The sequence below is a fragment of the Pseudorasbora parva genome, chromosome 2 (genome assembly GCF_024679245.1).
Source record: "Pseudorasbora parva isolate DD20220531a chromosome 2, ASM2467924v1, whole genome shotgun sequence".
Lineage (NCBI taxonomy): Eukaryota > Metazoa > Chordata > Actinopteri > Cypriniformes > Gobionidae > Pseudorasbora > Pseudorasbora parva.
Window position 1 is genome coordinate 15,633,140 of NC_090173.1, and position 27,634 is coordinate 15,660,773.

The following is a 27,634-nucleotide window of genomic DNA, read 5'->3' on the forward strand; positions in this document are numbered from 1 at the left end:
GTCTGATTCCGGATCATAGATGTATGGCTGTATCTGATTAAAAGCCATATTTTTATTTTGAATAAAGTTTTTTTCCCGCTGTTGACACAGCTTTACGACGCACTCGACTCAACATAGCAGCAGCGAGCACACGTCATTATTTAGCTCCGCTCACACGACACGCCCCCACCCGCTCGGCTTTTTTCGGAAAGACTCGGAACAGCGCATCTTTCTTATATAATTATTAAAAAAATAAAGACTTTTCGGAGATATGCAGGATGCAATGCTACTCTATAGGTACTCAAGATTGACATGACACTGACTGAAACTGAGTGTTTCACCCCCCCTTTAACCAATGAAGCCCGGTCAGCGGACAGTGGTCTAAAACAGTAGGCTTAGGCTACCTCATGTCTTTCAAAGTCATAGTTCTTCTCACTGTACTCTTAAAAATAAAGGTTCCTAAATGGTTCTTTGACAGGGTGTATGGTTCTATGAAGAACCTTTATTATCCAAAGAACCTTTCCATTGCACAAAATGGTTCTTTGTAAAAGTTTCTTTAGACTATAAAATGATTAGAAAAAAAAGGTTATTTAAAGAACCCTTCACAAAACGGTTCTTTGGGGAACCAAAAATGGTTCTTCAATGGCATCACTGTGAAAACCCATTTTTGGTTCTTCTTGGCACCTTTATTTTTAAGGGTCTATGGAAGAAAATCCTGCAGATCATTGAAGACAGAACACTAAAACTGCAATCAGGGAAAATTACTATGGAAGTTGAAATAGGCAACATGCAGGCACTGAAGGAAGAGATAACTCGGGGGGCTTTTCGGTTAGACAAAAGAGAAGGAGAAAGCGGCCTGCAGAAAAGAGTCAGAGTTCAGAGGATGCCAACCAACGGGAGACAGAAGAGAATCGGTCCTTTGTGGCATTGGATAATCTCTGCGTTGGATAGGCACTCCCCAACCACTGCAAAGATATTTGAAGAGTCTGCTGTAATCTTAAAAGATCAGATTCGCCCAGCTTGTCACTCATTAGTGAGCATATACACAGGACCTTACAGCAGGCTTTGAGAATGAAGTGAGGGTACCTATCTTTGTATAATATGACATTTTCAGACTGCCAGTCTCCTCTTGACCTGCTGAATTCAATCTACAGGATGCATTTTTGGAGAAGAGTGTGTTGCATTGCGCATCTTCTGCACTCTACCTGTCACTGTTTTCTGCTTTCCAAACTCAAGACTCAAAACAGGTTAAAAGGGGCGGTGAAATGCTGTTTCATGCATACTGAGCTTTTTACACTGCTAAAGACTTGGATTCCCATCCTAAACATAGACAAAGTTTCAAAAACTAATGTTGGACGTTTGATGGAGTATTTCTGTGTTAAAAATACTCCTTCCGGTTTCTCACAAGTTTCGGAGAGTTTTTTTCGAGTATGGGTCGACTTGACGTTAATAGATCGGAAGGTCCTTGTATGGGCCGTACAGCTCTTCTCCCAGTAGGGTGCGCACGCGTGACTAGAGCGAGAGAGGAAATGCACGCCCAAAAAACCCGCTCAGGTGCAGATCCAGTCGATCCAGACGCCGCGCTCCACTTTATTCCTATGGGTGACCTCAAGCGACTTCAACGCTTCAGCACAGCATTCGGGGAAGGCAGCCCTGCATTTGAACCGATTTGAACGCAGAAATGAGGGGAAGCTTCACAACATCGCTTCAGTCGCGTCGCAAAAGTGGATCTCCACGCCACTGCTGTCAGGACTTCACCAAATCATACCAAAGAAGTGTGTTTTTGACGGAGCGGTCCCAGCGATAAAGGTTCGGTCCTGCTTTGGAAGCAGCCAGTGAGTAAAACTGCTTCAAATGTCTCTGCTGTTGGCTATCGTCACGTGAGTAAACATCAGTAAACGACACGATCGCGTGCTTCGTCATTCAAATGCGCTAACGGACTCCATTGCTGTTCTATGCATAACGTTACACTAGTCTGACGTGCAAAACCGTTTTGCTTGCTACTGCTAAGGTTTAATCACATACAATAGTCCATAAACCGAATCATGTCCTCATAAACTGCGAGTAAACACAAACAAATGTTGACAGGCCACTAAATACAATACATACCACAGAGACGGACGTCCTGCTGTTGCTGTTTCTCCTGTTCCAATTTATTTCAGCCTCAGATTTGATTCTGGATCATTATCTGTATTAGCTGAGATCGATAGCGATGGGTTTCTCCACGCTTGAGGACGTCACTGCTTTGCACTCTCGTCATTCTTTAGCTCCGCCCACACACGATACGCCTCCAGGCGCTCGTTTTTTTTCCGGAAAGACTCGGTACAGCCTATATTTTTTTTATAAATATAATAAAACTAAAGACTTTTCGGAGATATGAAGGATGCAATACTACTCTATAGGTACTCAAGATTGACATGAGATTGACTGAGTGTTTCACCCCCCCTTTAAAGAACCGGCTAAGCAGACAGCTGGACTAGAAAGACATCACAAGGGACCGCAAGCAAAAAGGTCCGAAAAGAGGGTTTTGGTTCAAACCTAAAGTTAATGAGCATTACAAGCATTACTAACCCCTCTACAAGCAACTTATAGAGTGAGTATTGTAATTAGTGGTGCACTATTAATCACGATTAATCACCAATGGGGAGTGTGGAAACGAGGTGAAGAAGCGTGTGCAGGCAGGTTGGAATGGGTGGAGAAAAGAGTCAGGTCTGTTGTGTGATTGTGAAGAGTACCAGCAAGAATGAAGGGAAAGGTGAACAGGACAGTAGTGAGACCAGCGATGTTGTATCGTTTAGAGACGGTTGCACTGAGGAAAAGAAAAGAGGAAGAGCTAGAGGTAGCAGAGCTGAAGATGTTGAGGTTCTCTTTGGGAGTGACGAGGATGGATAGGATAAGGAATGAGGACATCAGAGGGACAGCACATGTGAGATGCTTTGGAGACAAAGTTAGAGAGGCCAGGTTGAGATGGTTCAGACATGTTCAGAGGAGAGAGAGAGTGATATATCGTAGTGAAGGAGGACATGAAGGTAGTCGTTCTGAGAGAAGAGGATACAGAGGATAGAAATAGAAGGAGGCAGATGATTTGCTGAGGCGACCCCTGAAGGGAACAGCCGAAAGAAGAAGAATCATGATTAATAATTAATTAGTTGTCGATAATTAAATTAGTTGTCGATTATTTTCATTGTCGATAATGATCGATTTTATTGACTAGTTATTGCAGCTAGATGCAACGAATCCAGATTTTTGAGGTTCGGCCAAATACCGAATCCACTGGTTAAGATTCTGCCGAAACCGAATCCAACTCCCATCCTCAGTCCATTATCACAGTAAACACATTAATGACATAAACAACGTCCACTGCAGTGTATTTTTAATTTAATTTAAATTTTAAAAAAGGCAACATTATGCCAGGATGACTGTGCCGTATTGCTGTCTGTAGATTCCTTCATGCACAACTCTTATTCTCTCGAGTGGGAAGTTCGGTTCTTTTCCGCGAAACGGTTCTTTCGGACAGTTCGTTTAAATGAACCGGTTAAAAAAAACGGATCACCGGTTATTTTATGTCCTTACGTAATGACGTCATTTCTATCATCGCGGCAGATGAAAATACATTCACATATATATATGAAAGGATTCCCCTGCAACATGTGGGCACTGCACTCCCTGTGGTGTGAGCACATTTGTAACGCGGGGCCATTAATCAACATACACACTGTTCCAAGCCTCTCTGCTGACGGTGTAAAACACACACAGTTCCGTACGACGCACTGTTCCCAGTAAAACCAAGCTGGCAGTTAGAAGGAAGAGGGAGGCTGCCATACTTCCTGATAGAGAAAACACTAGAGGCAGTGCACAACCCCACCAAAAAAATAAATAAAACACAAACACTCACTGCCACAAAAGCATGAATGAGAAGACTATAAATATAATCCCAATGAGAGCACAGAAGGTGCACAAGTACTGGCCCTTTAGCTAGACAAACACAAATACACATACACACAGAGCAGGGGCTGGTCACTTATCACCGTGGCCAAGAGGAAATGTGATTTACAAATGATGAGAAATTAAAACAGTAGGAAGGGTGGGTGACAAATGTCAAATACATAAAGGGATGTGCAGTATTGCAGTATCAAGGTACAATAAGATGAATAATAGTTGTTACAATGGTCCAAGCGGAATTTGGTCTGAAGTACAGTGCTGTTTCAAAGTTGCAGATCTGTAAGATTTTTAACTTGGCCAGTAAAAGGTTGACTAATATCTGATTCGTTTTTCCTATACTTTCCTTTGCAATACTTTTTACTCAAACAATATAACACTGAATTAAACCACACTTTTAAAGTGTATGCTTTACTTAGAACATCTAAGTAAATAATACAATAGATATTGTGTAGACACCATAATAATACACTGAAAAAAAATATTTGTACTGCTTGTTCAAATTGCTTAGTTAAAATGAGCTAAAGCAACACACTTGCTATACTTTTTATCCTAAATTAATTTGATTGTGTTCAATCCACTTAAATACGTCAAATTGAAGTCAAACTTAATCCGTTTGTGTTGTGTTACATGAATAATTTGTGTTGCATTAACTGAAACTGGGCGGGGCTTGTTAGTTCCCAGCATGCTTTGCATATGGCGAAATCAAGAGAGGGTAAATTTTATTTTATAAGTAAAAGTGTAATTTTATGTATTTTTGAGCAAGATAAGAAAGGGGGACACTTGAGTTTGAGTGTAATAGAGTTTAAATGTTATTATGTTGAAACTATTAGAAAGATTTATATTACAGTGGGTTACCATTATGGAGAAGATTTGAGCATTTGCTTAGGCTGTCAACTAAAACAAATAATGTAATAATGGCTTTGCTGAAAGAAATTATAATGCTAAGCTTTTAAGATGCTAATGTGTGCTATTGCTAGCTAAAAGATTTGCCAACTAGTTAGTGCAGTTTTATAATTCAGTAGTGTAATATTAAAGTATATGAAATTGAATTTCTAGATCATGACAGGGAGCCATATAACATTCACTCTGAAACTACTTAATGAGTCACTTAAAATGTTTTAATTCCATGATGTTGAAGTGACATGAACATATTTGTTTCACTTAATTGGTTTGTTTGGATCTGAAGTACACAATTAAATCTTATAAATTAAACACACTTTTTTGCAGTGTACAGCGGCACTTGCACACGGTAACATTCGATGGATGGTTTTTGAGTATGAATGTGTCATTTTGAGTAGATAAATAAGTCTAAATGTCACAAAATGGCAACTAAACCTAAAAACTAACTAAACCTAATGGTTACTAAAGCTAACAACAAAATAAATGATAAAAGTTCCAGAACAGTTGAGTATGTATGATTTTATGATGTTGATATTTACATATTCATTTCTAATATATATATATATATATATATATATATATATATATATATATATATATATATATATATATATTAATTTAATTGTTTTAATTATTATTCTTGCTCTGAACAAACTTTATCATGTAGAAAGTTTTTTTTTCTTCTGTATTGTATTTACTACAGAACAATTTGTATCAGTGTTCATAAACAAAATGAAAGAATGTACAAACAATGACTGACACCAGAAGTAGTGTATCCATTTATAAAGTTGGTTTGACTGTCTTTTACTCAAGTGTTAAATAATGGGAGGCATATCATTCATATGTTAAAGGGGTCATATAATAGCACATGCATCGTTTAAATGCCACAGCCTACCTGAGCATTGTTTCTGACCATGTCCATCCCTTTATGACCACCATGTCCCCATCCTCTGATGGCTACTTCCAGCAGGATAATGCACCATGTCACAAAGCTCAAATCATTTTAAATTGGTTTCTTGAACATGACAATGAGTTGACTGTACTAAAATGGCCCCCACAGTTCCCAGATCTCAACCCAATAGAGCATCTTTGGGATGTGTTGGAACGGGACCTTCGTGCCCTGGATGTGCATCCCACAAATCTCCATCAACTGCAAGATGCTATCCTATCAATATGGGCCAACATTTCTAAAGAATGCTTTCAGCACCTTGTTGAATCAATGCCACGGGCAGTTCTGAAGGCGAAAGGGAGTCAAACAGTAGTCAATCCTCAGGTGAGTGCATATACCTAAATATACAACTATATATATATATATATATATATACTATGTACAATGTTTACTTTATGTATTATTTACTTATAATGATTGTCATCATAAATAATAAACGTATTGAATTGTATTGATTTTTTATTATTTTTTTTTATAGTTAAATAAAAAAACATTTTGTGGTACCGAAATTGGTACAGAGTACCGTAAAATTTGTATGGTATTGGTACCGACTATGGAATTTTGGAATCATAACATCCCTATTCCCTAATCACAGTATTTGTTCCTTTATTAACAAGACACCAGTTTTCATTTAAAGGAAGTGTATGTAAGATTGTGGCCAAAACTGGTACTGCTATCATTACTTGCCAGATCGGCTGCAGGATCAGCGAGACACCCCTCGCTGCAGCCTGTAGCACGATGACGTTGCTGGATCAGATCCAATACGTACTGGATGGTGGATCGTTATGGCAACGTCGTTCATTCCGATCTCTGGGTTAATTTATAATGCGTATGCGCTAGTCTTGACATGTATGATCAATATTGTATATAGATGATGTTCTATTGTGTAGTTGTATTACTGATAAATAGTATTAAGTAATTATTGATGAATAAATTATCTTTTCATAAATGTGATGCATAAATTACATAGTTTCGCTGTACATGCATGCAAAACAGTTACAATTTTATATTCTGATCATACTTGCTGTTGAGTGGAAGGAAAAATGAGTCAAGTAATTGTCTCTGTAATTTTAATCCTCAAGGTACAATACAACACGATCTGTAAAGAGCTTAAAATACCAGTAGCCTACACATTCAAGGGAAAATGCAAAATACCAGTAGCCTACACATTCAAGGGAAAATGCAAAACGTGTGTCCTGATGAGCATGTTATTAATCATTATTTTTGCGCGAGCCGTTTGAGTATCTATCCAGCAAAACTCTCCTGTGCATTCAATGATGTCCCCAAAACTCTACTGCGCATGCGTGTATGACGTCATCGAATTGTGAATGAAACCCCCGCGCATGCGCGTCCAGTACGCGTTGGATCTGATCCAGTACGTCATCGTGCTTCAGGCTGCAGCGAGGACTTCTTGGGATCAGCAGGAACGTTTGTAGCTGCAGGTGTGGTATCTAGAGCAGATCTGGCAACCCGGACGCCGAAACACTACTGACTTTGTGATTGGTAGATCGGTGGAGGACGGAGCTTCAGGCCAAAACACAACATGCCAACATCAGTTGAGGGCTGCAACAACAACTTTTAAATGACAATATCCTGGCCGGACTACTGGTGTCAGTGATATAAGTATTTGAAATTAACATGATTTATTAATGTCTAGTGCCATATCAGGGCCATTTTATGATTCATTGAAATACATTTCTTACATACAGTTCCTTTAATTAAGAGAACAAAATGTTTAAAACCAAATACATTACATTAGGCTGAAGGTAAGAAACTTTGTTTGAAATATGTTTTTATTTAGAGTATCTGTGCATTACACAAAAGGATTGTCTTTGCCTGATACTATATAAAACTATATACGACAATATAAAAGTATTGTCAGTATCTGTTCCTTAACTAAAAGACACCAGTTTTTTCCTGTTCAAGGACATTCAAGCAGAATTTTTCAGAAGGTTCTATTATAACTTATATATCGCAATATGAATCGTTATCGCAAGAGGCTGCGATGTATATCACAATATGGATTTTAGGCCATATCACCCATCCCTAGAGGGAACAAATTTACTCAAATCAATCAACTTACTAGGGTTTTCAGTGTACATTGTGTTTGCACTGTTAGTTATGATAAAAGCATTCATTAGTGTGCAGAAATAAAGTTTCTTAGACACTGCATTTATGTTCTCAACAACAACAAAAAAGTTTTCGAGAGAGAACCACGTGTAATACTTATTTCATATGCAAAGATTTCAGCCAATCACAGCAGTGGGTGTGTACACGAGTCTGGCAGCAGACACGCCCCTTCAAACAGAGTGTTCAGTGGTAGGAAAAATGCCTTTTATTTCTAAATGATGATACTTTTTGTAAACAAAAATTCATAAGTGCACGTCAGGAAACATTACAAAACAATGCAGTTCATGACCCCTTTAATAATTTAAAGTCTATTTTGATCTCATGCTTTAATTTTGTTTAAGTTGCAAGCAAAAGTAAAACGGTGTTGATAATGTATAACGTACGTTAGTGACGTAACAAGAGCCAAGGAGCATCTCTCACGCCGCGTTCCCTCTGTAAAACTGCCAAGGTCATCACGAACACAGTTTTAAGTGTCCCTCTCAGCTGATATCAGGAGATGCGACTCTGTACTTCTGATTGCAACATGCAAATCTATTTTCCAAAGCAAACGTCAGTCCAACATGCCCTTTCCAGCCCTGGAACATATTATTAATGAGTCAGGACACTGTGTTGTTTAGGAAACATGTTGTTTCTCATTACCGCACAGCTACAGACAGAATGCCACGGAGGGCCGCTGCCACAGTTCCCTGGACATTACCAAGGAAAGGTAGGGAATACTAATGCAGGGCTTACACACACACACACACACACACACACACACACACACACACACACACACACACACACACACACACACACACACACACAATCTGATGCCCTGAGCAAAAGCTGGAAATGGTTTGGGGAAGCTGGGCTTGCCATTTTCCGCTGGCCTGCTGATGCCAGCCAGAGGCGGTAAAAGAGAACCGTGTCGACCGACCTTTCTAACCACCCACTGAGAATGCATTTGAAACGATGACCCACAGCATCGAGGCATAATCACACAGCAAGAGGCTGCCCGATAGCGATGCACACCTTCTGGCCCTTTGTGCATGACAAGCTGCCCTCCTTACCAGGTAAGAAGAGAATGCAACAAACAATCTAAACATGTAAAAGGTCAAGCATCGCACACCCACTCCGGCTTAAACCAGATCAATGTGGCAACCGCATCAGCAGGAGCCAATCTAAAACGAAAACTTCTGCAATACATATTGCATAATAAGTTCTGCGTGCATGGAAATTGGAAGCTGTACATCTGAAGCAAAGATGACCTTCTCCATCAGTGACAGATCTTGCTGATGTACTGCACCCAACTCCTCCTTTTTTTCCCCCTCTCTCTCTCTCTCTCTCTCTCTCTCTCTCTCTCTCTCTCTCTCAGAGATCAGTGTGCGATGAAAACATTGCGCCTTTCCCATTTCCCTCTCATCCGCATCCATCCACTGCATCAGCCGGCACTGGAGACATGTCATTCTCACAGCCCTCATTCAAATCAACGTGTGCTGATACAGCAGTGCTACATAAAGCTGCATTCTGATGGAAATGCATCCGGGAGGCTTGTGTGGTGTCAGTGCCATGGGGAACCTCCGAGAAGGATTTCGGTGGAAGAGCTGCCTCTGCAGTGAACCCGTTACGCACAAGACATGGATGCACCTTTAATTAGCTATGCCTTTATAACATGGCATGGGTATGATGGTGAATGAAGCTTCTTTTTTTGATGCATCAAGATAACGCTATTAGCAGTAGGATAGCTCAGACCAATATGCATTTAAATACGCATGCACACATTAAGAAACAGTGAAAGTTTGAATGGGAAAATATGCGTAACAACCGCAGCTGGGGATGGTTTCTCGTGCTTCCCTGTAAATAAATAATACAGAAACAACTTCGTCACGCAGTAAAATGATCGCATTTAAGATCATAGCGCTCACCTGCCAACGGTCTGGTTGGCGAGCTGTCGCATCCGATTGAATTGCTTCTTCATTTTTGTCTATTTTTCTGCCTTAACACCGCGAGCGCAAAACAATCCGCATTTCTCTCAAAATAAAGAGACGTAATCCGGTGCGATCATCCCAGTTATTCCCATCACACGCCCTCATGGCAAAGCGAAAGAGGGTGGAAATGTCCTAAGATGCGTGTTTCAGTGCATTTTTGCGCTGCTGCCTCGGCTGAGATGCTGCTGGGCGATTCTCGCATCGGCAAAAGTGACAGCAGCGGACCGACGTGAGCGCGGTGCAGCGTGGGAAATGTAGTCTTATAGCGCTCGCTCCATGTGCGGACCGCTTTTTGTGTGGTGGGCAGGTAATGCAGTGGGGCGGGTGGCGTTTAGTGTGTAGTGTAGGCTACTGCGCTGGTAGCATAACTAATGCTTTTAGGCAGTAACCCACTGCAGCTGTAAACAATGCTTGGATCCAGAAGGGTCTTTAGGCTAAAAGGCCACATTGAAACGGGGTTAGCAACGTTTTTAACAATGGGTTCAGAAAACAAGGTTGAGGGTTAACTCTAAATAGTGTGTATCCTAGCAACAGACAACCAATAATAACTGCCTCGGTCCTTACCTCATTAAATATTCAACTTTGTACAGTCGCAGGCTCGTAGCAAATTTCCCGCTGTAAGTATATTGTCTGAGGAAAATGTCGGAAAATGAGTGCACGACACAATCACAAATGAAGAAGGCTTTTTTTATTATTATTTAATATTATTTATTTGTTTGTTTGTTTGTTTGTTTGTTTAAACAGATTAAACACACAATTTCATGTGATAGCCTAGCTACAGCCTAACGCAATATTAATCCAAAACAGTGAGAATCTTGCATGCAAACGATTTTTTTCTTCTTATTATTTTTAAATTATTATTATTATTATAATTTTTTTGGAAAATACTCTTTTTGCTGTTTGTATCAGATACAGTTGGCTGCAATTTTCCAGATGAACAAGTCGCGTACTGGATTTGTCCAATCAGTGCTGTTGACCTTATGCATATGCAAATAAGAACGTCAACGCAGTAGCCCAGGAGTTTATGAGCCGTGAAAACAACATGTAGATAACCCAGGATTTCAAAGGTCACTAAATAATAAGCACTTTCTCCAAAATGACCACGGTTACCAAGCCAGTTATAGCCAGCTGTAAAGCCTTGGTCTCTAAAGAACTACAACACGAAAGAAGAAATAAAAACTGAAGATGCTATAAAACATGAGCTCTAGATATTAGTTTGGCGTTGTGTTATTTCCATTGGGGACTGAAGAAATAGCCTACCAGATATGGTTTTGTGAATGTTATAGATTTCCACTGGGAACTGAAGATGAGCTGGGGTTTTGATGAAGATAACACTGCCATCGTGTGGCTGCATTCATGTAGTTTGTCCTGCATGGATAGAAATGTCTACAGCATCCGCAGTCCTGACAGTCAGAATTGCATTATTGCTCATTGCAGTGAAATCAGATTGCATCAGACAAGTTTCAATAAGATTTAGACATTATTATTATTAGTGTCTTTTTAAGCATGGCATGATTTATTTTTATGCTACAATGCAAGGTTTATACTCTCATTATTGCTATTATAAGGTGAATTCAAATATGCTTTACGGGACATGAGAGGACAATTAGACTGTTCACATGAAGATGGTGAGGATGAGAAGTCAAACTTGGCTTGTGTGTAGGGAAATTATAACCTACAGAGAATTCTGAGCCAAATGCAGTCGCTATTAAAATAGAGACGCGTTGAAATGGTGATGACAGGCTATCATGCATGATGCCATTTAACTAGGCTTGTCCCTTTTTCTGAAATAATTTTTAATTAAAAAAATATTCTGGTTTATTGCAAGAAGATCTATTATACCTGGTGAAACATCTATCTGTTAGCATTCCGATTAATAACAGTTGTTTGGCCTCTCATCACTGCTGCGTAATTAAATTCGGCATGAAACGAATGTTGCAATAATCTTTTATTCTCTTTGCTGATGTGTATCAAGTGAAACGGCTTTGCAAACAAGAACAATTTGGGATAGGGCTTGGTTTTGTCCAGTAGGAATTGATTGGATGGTTGTGGTTTGCTATTGGTGGATCTCGTGAGTGACAGGTTTGCCCCGCCCTCACACCAATAAACAAATCATCAGAGAGGAAGGAAGTTATTTTGATTAAAGATTATGAAGGCACATTTATTACAAATAAAAAAAGGAAGCTAAATGCTTTTTTTGATTTTGCCTCACTAACACTTCTCTGTATCTGTTTTAAAACATCAATTCATTTTTAATGTTATAATAAAGAGTCACACAACATTATACATTTTGGTCCTGAAGATGGCCTGCTAGTAATATTGCAGTATATTTATAATTTCACACTGACATTGTACTCTTCCAATAATGTCTCTTTCCAAAATATTCATGAGTCTCAGCAGTTCTGTCTTGAATCTGTTTTGAAAATGCTCATAATTATTATTATTATTGACATTATTAACATTTTAATATTAATCCTGAGAGTATGTTGTTGCAAATCAACAGGGGAAAGACTATATATTTTAATTTCAGCTGGCAGTGTGACATGGCAACAGCCAATAGTTTTATCGCTGAAACTCACAAAATATCAATGTTTTTTTACATATGATATTAGCAATTTGTTTATCATGCATTCTAATCTGCCCGTTTTACCTTTGACTCTTGTATGTGTAACTGATTCAAATGCAAATATGGTCCCAAGCGTCTATCATCTGGTCCAAGCAATAACAACTCATGTGGACGATTAGATCATACCTCTGAAATGTGTCTTTTCAAATACAGCGTGTGCATAATTATTATGCAAGTCAATATTCTGATCCAATTTTTTTCCCAAGCACATTTGACCAATTCCAAACCATATCAATGTTAATAACTACAATTAATAGTGTATATAAACTTCTAATGGTGACATATAATTAAGGAAGTGAAAAACACCTTAAATAAAGATGTGCATAATTATTAAGCATGTTTTCTTTTACAGGTATAATAGGTCCAAAAAAAGAAAGAAAGGAGATTTAACTCATACTGAAAAGTCAAACCTTTTTAAAGCCCCATGAGAAGGATGCAGCTTTCTCATTGTTATTCACCAGTGCCATCATTTTCCAGATCTGCAAACTACCTGGAGCCTCCAGAAGTACAAGGTGTGCCAGGATCTCAGAGACTTTGCAAGGGTAAACAATGCAAAAATATATACTTTTTTTTTGAGAGCAATTTATAGTATTGCATAATTCTTATGGGCATTCAATCTTTTTTTAAATTAATAATCTCCTTGTTTTGGTCCCATTGTTCCTTGTAAAAGAAAAAAACCTCCTTAAAGCCACAATATGTAATTTTTCACTGATAGAGGTCGCTTATTCAAAAGAAAGGCGTAGCTTGGTGATGATTTTGCTGAGCTTTCGATTTCGCTTCTTCTGCTTATGTGTATGAGGGGGAACGCAGCGCTGTTTTATCATATTAGATACATTTGAGTGTGTTAAAAGCTATGTATAAATGCTACTCTGTGCGTCCGCATTTCAGTATTAATATGCATGATAAAACATGATACTCACAGTAAATCAAGATAAAGATTTAACCAATAAGACTAAGGGCCCTATCTTGCACCCAGCGCAATTGACTTTGTACACGCATGTGTCATTCCTATTTTGTACCTGCGCAAAGCGCGCTTTTCCCTCCACAGAAGCACGTCACTAAACTAGTGAATGAACTTGCGCTCCCTGGGCGGTTCAGCGCAAAAAAGGAGGCGTGTTCCGGCGCAAACAAGCCCTGGTGCTATTTTGCTGTTCCATTAAACAATTGCGCCACTGACCAGAAAAAACCTAGTCTAAAGTCAGTGGCGCGTTGCGCGTTTTTCATTATGCTATTTTAAGGGCGCATGCTTGACCATAATGTATAGCGTGCACAACGCGCATACACTTTGCTCATGTAATCTACACAGATGCAACAGTTATTTTTGCAAATCATAAATTGTTACACTAAAAAAATATTAACCCATGAGATGACGGAAATCATTTTGGTGTGCGACGAAGATGTGAAAAAATAGGCATAAATCTAGCTTACAAATTATTCAGGCTAATTGTAGTAATTAAGGATCAGACCTGTTTGCCCAATAGTGGCAAGACATATATGTATATAAAGACATCTGACAAATTGGTTTGTCCATCAAGAACCAGGGAAAAAAACAAAAAAAAATCGACTGAAAAACTGAAAAAACTGTTTAACCGACGCTAATTTTGGTGGGTTTCTCCCATCCCCATACAACACAACTTCTCTGTCTTTCACTGCTCTTTCAAGAACATCAGTCTCCTCGGCTGTGAACCGCTCCTGGCGTGCGCCTGGTAAATACGCCATAATAATAGCAATCCATAATGGAACTTGCACACCTGCTTTTAAAGGGAATGTTGGATGCCGCTCTGATTGGTTTATTCACGTTACGCCCAAACCACACCTATGAATAATGAAGCTACTTCAGACCAACCCATTTTAGATTTGCGCCGTACACAAAATATATAAAAGTCAACAAAAAAAAAATATAACATTGTTCTAGTGGTTTTAGGATATTCGAATCCAAAAATCGTACATATTGTGTCTTTAAGAATACTACACATATACTTTATAGACCTTGTTACCAATTATCACTTATACAACTGACCCTAAAAAGATAATTAATCCTAAAAGTACATTTAAAATTAAGAAAATGAAGCATCAGGCTTTAAAAAGAATGTGAAAAGGCATCAAAGAATGGCCCGATGCGACGCATGCCATATATTCCCAGTGTAAATTATTTGTATTATTTAACAAAAATCGTGACCTTAAGTTGGCCATTGGTTTTCTGTAACTGCAAACTGCAAAACAGCTAAAATATTATTAAAATGTGGAAAACCATAACCATACAAAAAGTAGTTAAAGAACCTAAACTATACACTTTACCAAATACAACTTCATGGTTCATGACCATTCGTCATGTTATTTGTCAAATACAAAGAGACACAAACTGCAAAACTAAGCCACCCCTGAAATACCCCTCCCCTACAAACGGGCGGTTGTGCAGTCCATTAGTAGTTAATGGGGCAACAGGTGGGCAGTGCACTGAGGCCTAAGGGTTCAGAGGCTTCATTGAGTAAGTGATACTGAAAAATAGCCACTCGCTGCTCCTACCACAGGGGCCCCATTAATCTGGATGGCTGGAAATTGAGAGGACATCCTATGAGCCTTGATCTCAACCCTCTGACCCCAACGCTGTCATTCGTTTTTATTAGTCTGGAGTCAAATGTTAATCACATCTAAGCATTGACGGACCTTTTAGTGCTGCCAGACCTGTGCAGGAACCATGAATGGGAAAACAAGCAGTTTTCCTGACTACTTTAAATCAATATGAAAGGGGGACCCAAGCATGTACATTCCCCCCAAAAGACCCCTGCCTCTGAATTCCCATCCCAAGCCCACTTCATCATGCTTGTGTCATACTGAGAAGAGACAGGAATGTAAGAGGGGAAGAGGTCAAAGTGGAAAAGGGATACTGCCGATATGATAGAAAGATATGAAGCTCATGAAAACAACACAACTATAATTTCATTTCTGCATGGAGAGTCTGTTTACCCTATGATTTACAAATAATCACATTAAAAAAGGTACTAACCTTAAAATCAGGCTATTGTTGTATCTTCAATCGACTTTGCTCTCTGGTGACTAGTGATTGTCTGAAGGCAGAGCTGTTAGTGAGCTAATAAAGCTGTTTCCCCAAAGTTCACAACCTTTGTTACCCCTGACCTTTGCTGGTAAAAGTACTATGCTGCTTTGTGGGATATTCCTGCTTGATATTGCCGACTCCCGACCACAGAAATCTTCCTGATGTCAGAAACACTATTGGCAGCACTACCATTAGTTTTGGAGGACTGAGATTGTCAAGAAATAAGTCTCACAACCAAACTGCTATGCTAGCACTTGTTCTTCAAATGATTAACACAGAAGGTGTTTTTACATACCTCTTCTTGCAAACTTTTGCTAAAATTTGTTTCGTTGTTGAAATCTTTTTGAAAACTTATTTAATCACTTATTGATTTTATTTGAAATAGCATTACCTGTTTACAACTCTGACCTTGTGAAAGAGAAGTACACTTTGGCATATACACCAATCAGGCATAACATAATGACAGGTGAAGTGCATAACACTGATTATCTCTTCATCACGGCACCTGTTAGGGGATATATTAGGGATATATTAGGCAGCAAGTGAATATTTGTCCTCAAAGTTGATGTGTTACAAGCAGGAAAAATTGACAAACATTAGGATTTGAGCGAGTTTGACAAGGGCCAAATTGTGATGGCTAGACGACATCTCCAAAACTGCAGCTCTTGTGGGGTGTTCCCGTCTGCAGTGGTCAGTGTCTATCAAAAGTGCTCCAAGAAAGGAACAGTGGAGAACCGGCGACAGGGTCATGGGCGGCCAAGGCTCATTGATGCACGTGATGAGCGAAGGCTGACCCGTGTGGTCTGATAAAACAGAAGAGCTACTGTAGCTCAAATTGCTCAAGAAGTTAATGCTGGTTCTGATAGAAAGGTGTCAGAATAGACAAGTTCATCACAGTTTGTTGTGTATGGGTCGGCATAGCCGCAGACCAGTCAGAGTGCCCATGCTGACCGCTGTCCACTGCCAAAAGAACCAACAGTGAACACATGAGCATCAGAACTGAACCACTGAGCAATGGAAGAAGGTGGCCTAGTCTAATGAATCGTGTTTTCTTTTACATCCCGTGAATGGCCGGGTGCGTGCGTGTGTGTGTCACTTAAGCGTCACTTACCTGGCGAACACATGGCACCAGGATGCACTATCAGAAGAAGGCAACTGAGGGATGTGAAATGTAGAAAAGCGATGTGGAGATTGTGTTTTTGTAAGGCGGTAAGCGAGTAAGGTATTTTATCGAACATAAATTGGCAAAGCATTATAGCCTGACAAGCCAGACCCACATCAAAATGTTTGGTCTGGAAACTCCCCATTGACGGCTCAATCTGAGGGGCGGGATAAACGGTTGTCTTTTAAACTCCCTCTGCACGGCGTGCACGCAATTGGATAGCGCTAAACCAACCAGAGCATCGAAGGTGATGCGGAGCTTGTTGATAGATTAAACTTTCGCCATATCCGGTCGGCAAAACTCAGAACACATCTTCCCTTCTTGAGAATGACTTCAGTGCCGTTCTTTGTTCTTTTCTCAGAGAAAAGCTTAACTCCAAGTCTTCCAGAGTCGCGGTCAAAGCCTATTTTGAAAGACCGCCGTTCGACAGCTTCTGTATTTACTAGAAGCACGCAAACGCAACTCTGCCGTCATTATGTTAAGCCTCGCCCACCGACTCTATACACGATGTGATTGGCCCGACCAAAGTTTGGTTTTTACAGCTCAGAAGTGTATTAAGAGTTGCTAGACGACACTCTCGTCAGATTAGATTTGCTGCCGCTAGGGTGTGTCTAGATTTCTAGGCTAAAAGCATTATCTATTGTGAAGGCTCATTTCATAATGGGTTGTTGTAGCGCTGTTCTGGAGTTTATTTTCAAGAAAGTACTGTGTCTATTAATCGGTAAAGCTACATTAACGTCTTCAGCTAGTCAACCTGAGATTCTGTCCATCTAAACGGGTTATATCTCTTAAGCCTTGTAGTGAATGTTTTATGAGCAGTAGGATAAACTAGATTCATTCGCACATTCACACAGAGCCAAAGCACAACCAAAACTATGTTCTTCCACAAAATGCTTGCAGTTTTGTTTTTCAACTTTCAAAAGTTGATCAACTAGAATTTACATCTACTAAACTGTACTTTAATATAGTTTCTGTAAACTACAATTTAGGTATTTAAATATAGTTGTAATGATGTAAAATATTACATTTAAATTTATTTAACTTTAAATGTAATATTAAATAAAACACAGTTGTTTAAATAATGCTTCGTGTGTTTTACTGTTAGTCAACCCATCAAATTAAGTACTTCTAAAATAAGTACTTTTTTAAAGGTCCCGTTCTTCGCGATTCCATCTTTCAAACCGGCATGCATCTCGCGCTGATCACCGGTGATCGGTTCTGCGCAGATTTTGCTAATCTCAAACAAGCCTATAGATTCCTCATTAGTGCCTGCGCGGATCGGCCGAATGAGGCATCTACATAATAGACCCCTTCAATGTTTGTAAACATCGTAGGTGTGCGCGCAGCATGGGCTCAGAAAAACAACACAATCTAATGTAGTCATAGTGAAAGCGTTAATGTAAAGGCAGTCTGCAGCATGCCACAGGTCACACTGCCAGATATCAAACTTCACCTAACTATTGAATCAGTCTACAGTTTACAGAAAACATTTTGTTTATCTACCATGGCTTAACTCTACCGTCATTGTCACAATGTTGGCGCTAGACTGCGGCTATACTAACTTTTTTTTTTTTTTTTTTTTTTTTTTTTTTTTTTTTTTTTTTTAACCTTGGTTTAAGTCAGGTAATGGACCAGCTTAGGTTCACTACAATGGTACAAAGGGCAAGTATTTATAAGGCACATATAAAACACAATGACTTTAAATATATTGTTTGTACAAGATTAAATGAAAATACAAAAGACCAAAAGTTAGCCAAAAGCATTATTAGTTTCATTGTTATCAACATAGTCCAAGTCTGTTCCCAGAAATCATCATTCGAACGAACATCCATAAACATCATCGCAAACTTGTGTGTTTGCAACGATAGCTCTCGACCTGTGCAGCAGATTTTCTTGTTTGCATGCCATGTGGACTTAATAAATCCTTATCTTAAGCAAAACAAAGCAAGCTGACATTCAGTACGATTATATATAACATTTTGAATACATACAAATGTCTTTAAAAAAAAAAGATGCATTTACAAACTAAGAGCGCATGTGCGTACAGAACTACGAGCTTATGAACGAATCTGGAAATTAAGCAAAGTGACGGAGAAAAAAAGAGAATTAGTCGTCAGATGCCATGTCTATAATTTATAGCAAAAAAATCTAGCATGAATTCGATATCAAGTTAATTCATTAAAAGCAGTTATTACTCCACCACCTGCGTGACATCATTAACACACCCCAGCCCGTTATAGCTTGCAGCCACATGTGTCGTCGATGTTCTTTAACGGATGAGATCCTGTGGAAATCCTGAAAAACTTGACTTCACAACTGGTGCGATTTTCAGTTCACGATGCAAGTAGGCATTTTTTTCTTGACGAGAAATTCTCTAGTTAACATACAATTCAATGGGATGGAATGAACTTTCTGACCCCGACATGCGCACTGCGAAATGTGAATTTTCCTGTGACGTCACCCGCGAAGGGGTCTATATATATCTATGACTGCGCCAGTCTGACCATAACAGACGGAAGTAGTGACGGATGGGAACACTATGAGATTCGTCTGGATATGTTTGGATTTGTTTGGATATGAGGTAAAGAAATCACATAAATGCTGTTCGGTTTCTCACAGAAACCGATCGGTTCGTGTCTGAAGACATCAATGTGTCGTCACGAGCAGCAGGGTTTTTGTGCTTGTTGTCTAAGCATGTTTTTTTTGTACTCTCATAGAGTTGTTACCCATTCACATGCATAATGACTGGCAGACTGCAATGGTTGGAATTAAAAAATCTTCATTTGTCTTCTACTGAAGAAACAAAGACGCCTACATTTGGGATGCACTGGGGGTAAGCAAACAAACATCACATTTTCCTTTTTGGGTGAACTATCCCTTTAAGTGGTCTTTTATTGAATTAATACTGTATACTATCTTCAAATTCAGCCTTTTAAAAATATGTTGACAATTTGAAGTCCACATTCAAAACAAGCGCACTTCCTTTTCACAAGGAGAAGGTAACGTAGCATAATACCTAAATTGAATGTCTTTAATCCCAGTGCTTACTCCATGAATCACCTCCTTATTGAATAATGTAGCTTTTTGTGATGCAAATGTTGTTATCTGACACGCTTCTCCATTCTGTTAGCACTGTTTAAGAACAAAGCTAACTGAGGCTAATGTGCATAGTTGTTGTTAAAGGTATCAAGTCCAGGTTGTGACCTGTAGCAGGACCCTCCCACTGTCTGCAGGGGAAGTTCATACAGAACATATGTGATCGGCCCAGGCCACAAGTTCTTCACAAAGAGTGTCATTTTACCATCTATTGAGAAGAAGTTTTGTTTGAAGCTGTGTCTCTTACCACCAATAAAGAACTTCATTAACAGTGTGTGTTGCTTCATAGACTGACTTCTAAAGCATCTAATGTTAGGGGCCAGGAGCACTGTTATTACCAACCTGTCTGTGCATGGCACATGCCTTTAAACAAGAGTACTGGGATTAAGATGCTCTTCCAGACTGGGGCAGTACAGAGACCAGACTGTGAGTTCGACCTTTAAAGGGTCCTGGAGTCATGGCTATCCCTTGCACCTTGGCTAATGAAAACGCTGGGAGATTAGAAGCAGTAAGAATTTGCAAGTCTGAACTGGAAAGGTTGTTTCTAGGAGGATAGGGTGACCGAAAATGATGGCTATCTCCACAGCTTTGAGATGCTAAATGCAGGGCAGGGCGATGGAACTGATAAGCCAGTGAGAAGAGTGACCTCCTCATTACTCTTGGCGTCACTCCAGACATATATTTATCGCCTTTTTCTGCTTGCAATGTGCATACAACGTTGGGGGGAAAATGCAAAATTAAAGGGTTAGTTCACCCAAAAATTAAAGTTATTTCATTAATTACTCACCCTCATGTCGTTGGACACCCGTAACACCTTCGTTCAACTTCGGAACACAAATGAAGATATTTTTGTTGAAAGCTGATGGCTGAGAAAGGCTTCAGAAAGGCCTCCATTGGCATTCAGTATATTTCCACTGACCCACTCACAAGACCCATAAAGGCACTAAAGATGTCGTTGCAAAGTGGCTGTACAGTGGCTCTACAATCATTTTACAAAGCGACGAGAATAGTTTTTGTGCGCAAAAAAAATCTAAATAATGACATTATCCACCAAGTTATTGTCTTCCGTGTAGGTCTCGGACGTGAACTCACGTGATAGCGGCGCTCCTCCTCTTCTGGGTCATGTATTGAACAGTGGAGCTGCGTCATATTCTCGCGTATGCATCGAGTTCACATCAATAACTTGGTGGATAAAGTCTTCATTTTGATTTTTTTGCGCACAATAACTATTTTCATCGCATTGTAAAATTATTGTACAGCCATTGTAGTGAGATGGACTTTATAACAACGTCTTTAGTGCCTTTATGGGTCTTGTGAGTGGGTCAGTGGAAATATACTGAATGCCAATGGATGCCTTTCTGAAGCCTTTCTCAGCCGTCAGCTTTCAACAAAAATATCTTCATTTGTGTTCCGAAGATGAACGAAGGTCTTACGGGTGTCGAACGACATTAGGGTGAATAATTTATTAAATAATTTTCATTTTTGGGTGAACTAACCTTTTAAGTGACAAGTAAGACCTAAATGAATTGGAAACCAGTCGAATCCTTCTCAATGCACCGCTGTCAAGTTTAATCAAGGTAAATACTGTAAAGGCATGGTCGCCAAAACAAACATTCAGTACATTTCCGTTATTCCAAACTCTTAAGGCTTGTTTTTTTTTTTCTATAAATAAAGAAGGAATTTTGCCATGTCTCACTCTCAGCCATTGTGTTTTGTGATAAACAGACCAACATTTAAGGGTTACACTTTATGTCAATTGTCCACTTTAGACATTCTACTAACTAATACATTTGCAATTACATGTCAACTAAAGGACAACTAAAGGCCATAACTATATTTGCGTCGAAACCAGCTGATGATATTATTCAGTTTATTTTTAGAGCGTTACTTGCCTGTCACTTTAAATGCTCAAGCTTACAACAGAATTGATTCTGATTGGCTGTCTGTTTTTATCAATCATTGACTGGATACAATTATTCTCTGTGCCCTTATTGTTGTGGTTTTGGTGTGAACTCAGCCATTCTTTGATTTTGAAAAAGATTTTTAGAACTATATCTTTATCGTTATCTTTAAAAAAATTGTCTTTGGTGTGTCCATGGTTTCTTTATGAAAACAAAAAAATGCCGAACATTCACAAGTCTATCAGTTCGACCCCTTTGGTCTGCACTTCCTGAGACTTATCTACTTAGTTTTTCTGAAATTATTCTCTAGCTTTTAAGCAGTCACTATTGATTGCATTTTTAAATTAGTTATGCCATGGAATACAACTACATGTACCCTATCACAACATTTGTTCTTAAGGGTGTCTGTCACCAATTAGTTCCCTCATTTGAATATTATCACCTCCCTTTCTACTGGTATAGTTCCAAAAGCCCTTAAGTTTGCAGCTATTACACCAGTCTTTAAAAAGCCTGGATGTGATAAGTCCCTATAAAATTAGAGGCCTATCTCAAATCTTCCCTTTCACGCCAATGTTTTGGAATGTCGTTGTGGCACAACTTTATTCACGCTTATCATTTAACAAGCTTTTTAAACCAGGATTTAGAAAGAAACACAGTACAGAGACTGCCTTGGATCAAGTTATGAATGACCTCTCAGCTGACTCTTGTTGACTTTTCAGTGTGCCACTCCATTCTGCTCAATAGACTTGAGAGTTGGCTTAGTATCTCTGGTACAGTGGATGAATAGTTTAAATCCTACCTTACTTCCAATTGTAGTTTGTTGTCTTGGGAAATAACAAATCTGACACTGGACAGGTCTGTCATGGTGTACCTCAGGGATCCGTCTTGGGTACTATACTATTTAGTATTTAATTGCTTCCTCTGGGCCAAATTGTTTGGAAATATGGCTTAGGTTATCACTTATATGCTGATAATTGCCCACATTCACAGCAGCTCCAAATCTGATATTACTGTCACCTCTAGAAATGATGTTATATTAACAAAGTCCGGGAGGAGCACATTCAGATAATCTACTCAATCGTTGCGAGAGGAGGCTTATAGTATATAGAGGTGACTCCCCGGTTCTACACCATTTTTTCCAGCAATCCTCCACCCCAACTTCTCTTGATTATTCCTATCCCAGCCAGGGATGGGGCAGGTACTCTGGGCAGGGCAACCTGCCACTCACTTGAGAGCCACCTAAAGCAAACTACAAACATCCAATCAAAATTTATGATGGACAAAATCAAGTCCCACTCTACTTTTTTTTCTTGTTCGAGAAGCCATTTCACTCTGATATACATCACAAAAGAGAATAAATTATTCCCTAAACTTTTGTTTCATGCCAACTTTGAATGGAAGAAAGGATATCATATGGGTTTAAGGGATTTCTTTTTGGGTGAACTTTATCTTTAAATGCCAGATCAGGATCTCCTACATGGTTACAGTTTATGGCTCAAAATATTACACCACAAAGCTATTTCATGCCTGCAGTCAAATTAATCATGAACTTGAATTCTCAGACAAACAGTGGTATTATCATTACATCTATATTTATCTATTTCAGATGTTTGGCACTGTTGTCATTCAGACCTCCTGAAAAGCAATCTTAAACAGTCTGGGACTGCCAAAGTCAGTCTGAAAGTGACAGGTACTATCCCCAGGCAAGGCCCACCCATGCAGCTTAACATCTTAAATTAGCAATGTCTAGAGCACACCTCAACACACACCTGAAGAGGAATGACCAAAGGTGTGCAGCAGTGTGTGTGCAGTGTAAGAGTAAAACAGTGACATAGGGCAGCTGTCCAGAAAAAAAAAAAAACATTACCATTGTGTTGACACACAGGAGAGCAGATTAAAACCTAAATAAAGCTCTCTGTTTGGCTTTTTAATGACGACATTAACTGAGGCTATTCATTAAACTACATAAGACAGTTTGAGAGCAGATTGCCCACAGTACCAGTGATGGGTGCCAGACATCTGCTCTGCTTTTGACAGATTAAAGAGGTGTTCAGATCGTGCTTGATTGGATGAATGAAAGACAGATGACGTGATTCAGTAGTTTTTCCAGTGTATGTGGATCTTATTTTAAAGGTAGTTTACCCAAAAATGATTGTTTGCTTACCCTTACTGAACCCCATTATTATTTTGTTCTTGCATGGAAGACAAAACATGGCATTTGTGAGCATATCTGGACCCTACTTTACATGACAGGGAAGATGGATAGATGCTGCCTGCATATGTGAAGAACATTTTACACTCCTCTTTTTCATACGGTATAAGCATCAGTAACTGTCAAGCTCCAAAAAAAGATGTAAAGGTCAGTCAAAAGTACCCTAAGAGTCTGCACTTTCGTGACCTAACGCTGCTTTGATTGTCAGGAAGAAGTTAAAGGGGGTGCTTGCGAGACAAGATCATAAGTGCATGTGAAGTGTGCCATTTGGGACAAGGCTCATGTTAAAAAAATGTCGGTACTCCACGAGGGGTTCCTTCACATCTAAGACGTTGATCAAAAGGAGCACAGAAGCTTGTCCGTATACAGCTTTCACACATTACCAAACACAAAAGATATTGGAGTGTCTATTTACACTAAGTGCAATACACTAACTCCACCCACCGATGTCTGGTTGGGCCAGACAAATTGTGGAAGACTCTGGATTGTCAACAGTATCAATGGTGTAGGGGTAAGGAGTGTGGAAGAAAGTTGATGCACATCAACCCTAGTTCGAATCCGCCTTTTGCCAAACTCGCTCTACTCCCTTTTCCCATCACATATCCGTTTCGTCTTTTTCACCTGGCGGCCATTTTGAAAACTCTAACGCCGTTGAGGGGTGGACAAACCCGGAAGCTGGACTCCGATACAGTACTAATCAGTAGCAGCATTCTGTTTCACTGCACTTCGTCACTCAGGAAAAAATCCTACAGAGGACAAACCTTTTACCGTTTTCCGGAGGATAAGGGATTACATGGAGAGTGGATTAAAAAAATATCAGAAGGGATCCTGGTCGTAATTTCTGCATTTTACTACAGACGAAGTTCGAAAGACTCAAGCAATAGCAAGACTGGGACATGTCAAGTCAGCTTTATTCAGCGCTTTTACAATACCGATTGTTCCAAAGCAGCTTCACGGTGTTAAACAGGACAATAAAATTTGATTCGGCTGTAGTCATTCTGGAGAAACCGGTGATGTTATCAGCTTATTTTCATGTGTCAGTGTGGGCAGATCAGTATTATAGTTGATACAGTTAATTTACATGTGGGAGATATGTGTATGTATAAACTGGATCTTCATATATGTAAAATAAAATGTCCATTTATCTAAAGAATAAAGTACAATTTTATTACACATGGATGATGTCTTTCATAACTTTACATCTGGACAGAACATCAGAAAGAAATAAGTCATTCAAAAACATTGATAGGCATACTGGTCTAGGTTTGTAAATGGTAACTATGTGCATTTATTGGTATGGAGGAATACAAATGGCCTGCTCGTATATTGTAAGCATGGAAAAACGTACCAGAAAAGGGCAGAACATTAGAAATTACATTAGGAGCAAAATTAAAAAAACATTAACAAAAAAAAAAAAACGATATACATAAACATATGATGCATTATGATTTTGTTACACACAGCAGGCAGAAAGTGAGTGACACAGAATGCTGCTATTGATTAGTACCGTATCGGAGTCCAACTTCCGGGTTTGTGTACCCCACAACGGCGTTAGAGTTTTCAAAATGGCCGCCAGGTGAATAAGGCGAATTAGAAAGGCATTTATTTCCAATATGCAATAGAGGGGTTCCTTCTTTATGGGGGCTTTTCTAACCACCAGTACAAAACATGCCACTTGTGTAACCATTGTTTGTTTGGAAGTCAGTCGCTAGTTCCGTCGTTTAGATGACATCACGCCCTTCGTTAAAGATGGCAAGCTATAATTTGTTGGGAAGCAACGTGTAGTCAGACATATTTATTGTCTATGACACATTGTATGCACACTTCAGAAATAGCAGGTCTTGGTCTACTTTTTGCCTACTCTTTTATGAGTACTTTAAAATCACTTATTTTTACTGATACCAGCACTATTGGAGTGGAACAATTAGGGTTAGATGAGTTGACGAATCTGATTTAGTATAGTATATGCTAAATGTGCCCATTTTATAGGCCTATTTTCATATATAGAATGAGTAGATGTGTCCAAACCACTGTGTAAAAGTGCATTTTATCAACAAAAAAAATTCAGATTTCTGTTTGTGGTTATAAGTTCATTGCTGACTCCAGGTGATATTTGGACCGAATCCTTGAGCTTTACAGTATTCCAGAAGTATTACTTACTGCAATATCACAGCTCTGCTGTACCTGCTTGAAGCATCTTTTTAAAAACGTCAAGATGAAAGCTCCCCTGCTGGAAGGCTCTTCAATGCTATAGTAATAATCCGGCTTTATTCTTACTGAAATTTGCCACAAAGAATGCAGGCTGCAGCTTTAATTGTGTTGCTTTAATGGATGACCTTGTTTTCCCCAGCCTCTGGTTGAACTCCATTTAGATGAGACTGAAGTCTGTAATTTAAGGAAGCCTCTTATCATTTCTCTCTCTTTCCGGCCTGAGGGGACATTCGGTTCACTGACGGTCACAAACTTCTGAGTATATGTCAGCGGGGGTAAATGCTAAAGAGAACACTTCAAATTGAGTCTAATATCATGCTAGCAATTGAAATTGATGGCAGATGTTTTTAAACATCTGTCTTTATTTGATGGTGTTGTATTAGCAGAGCTTCTATGTATTTGTATGTGTCCCCCAGGTCCCCTTTCACCATGTTTTGACTCTGGACGGCTGAGTGCTTAGGGTGAGGGACCTCACAGGTTTGTCATCTCGGTCCTGATCAAAGACAACAACACTCTTGGCCTTTGGTGAAGTTAATGAAGGTGGTCTTCAGTTTAATGGAAATCTTTGACCACAGACTCTCAATGATATGGAATGGTTTTTTTATATGGTTATGGATATGGTTTATTTTTTTTATGTGTTTATATCTCACAATTTGGATTTCATGACTTGCAATTGTACAGAGCACTGTATGTGAGATGAGGGCAAAAACATGTTTCATAGCCACAAATTAACAGTTTGTACTCTCGATTTACTAATGCATCAGCTCATTTTACTAATTAATTCCCTAATTTTAAGTAAATGCCAAGCGGCAAGCTCCCCCCTGTTTCTGTTGAAGCCAATACAGAAGTAACTTTAACTGCAATTCATCGACTGGACACTTGGGACAGGCTCCAAAAGAGAGAATCCTATTGAGCCCCATGTCAAAAGGCCCAACTTTACAGCAGAAAAAACATGTTTACAGCCTGGTACAAATTGTCGTTTCGGTCTATACAGCTAGTTTTGCCCTTCATGACGACTGTGAGTGGGTGAATTTATTATTATTTTTATTTTAGTATATAAAGCCTTAAAGTTCTGCATAATTAAGGGTTTGGCCACTTTGAGTGACAGATAGCCATTTATACGCTGTCTGTTAGTCATCGCATCCCGTCACTTCCGCCCACGTCCCGCCTCTTTGCCCATTTTCTGTTATCCGGGCGTGACGAGCGATGACGTGCTGGCAAGATGGCAACGGCCAGCTCGTCTCTCCTTTACGCTTCAGAACTGCTCTTCAGAATCCTAAACTCTAAATAATGCTGGGTTGTTTTTAACCCAAAATGCTGGGTTAAGACTGTTGGGTATTTTTTGTTGGTTTATTTGATCAAATTTTAAACACCATTGGGTAGTTTCAAATTTCCAGTCGTTGGGTTAAACCTGCTGGGTCGCAATGCTTGGTTGATTCTACCCAGCGCTTGGTTTTTTCACGTGCTTCCCGCCTTGATTCGTTTAAATTCGCTCCCA

The 27,634-nt window shown here is 39.3% G+C and overlaps 1 protein-coding gene across 13 annotated transcripts in view; it reads right to left on the reverse strand.

Moving 5' to 3' along the window:
• Window positions 1-10,470, reverse strand: part of arhgap44a (Rho GTPase activating protein 44a) — a 118,633-nt gene extending 108,163 nt beyond the window's left edge. For 5 of the 13 annotated variants that reach the window (XM_067457123.1, XM_067457115.1, XM_067457059.1 and 2 more), the window contains exon 1: window positions 9,808-10,469. In XM_067457123.1, the coding sequence (XP_067313224.1) occupies window positions 9,808-9,860 (53 nt within the window). In that variant the 5' untranslated portion in view covers window positions 9,861-10,469. Of the gene's footprint in view, window positions 1-9,807 lie in introns of all 13 variants that reach the window. The other 8 variants (XM_067457094.1, XM_067457086.1, XM_067457140.1 and 5 more) reach the window with 4 other exon arrangements.
• Between the last annotated feature and the right edge of the window lie 17,164 nt (window positions 10,471-27,634).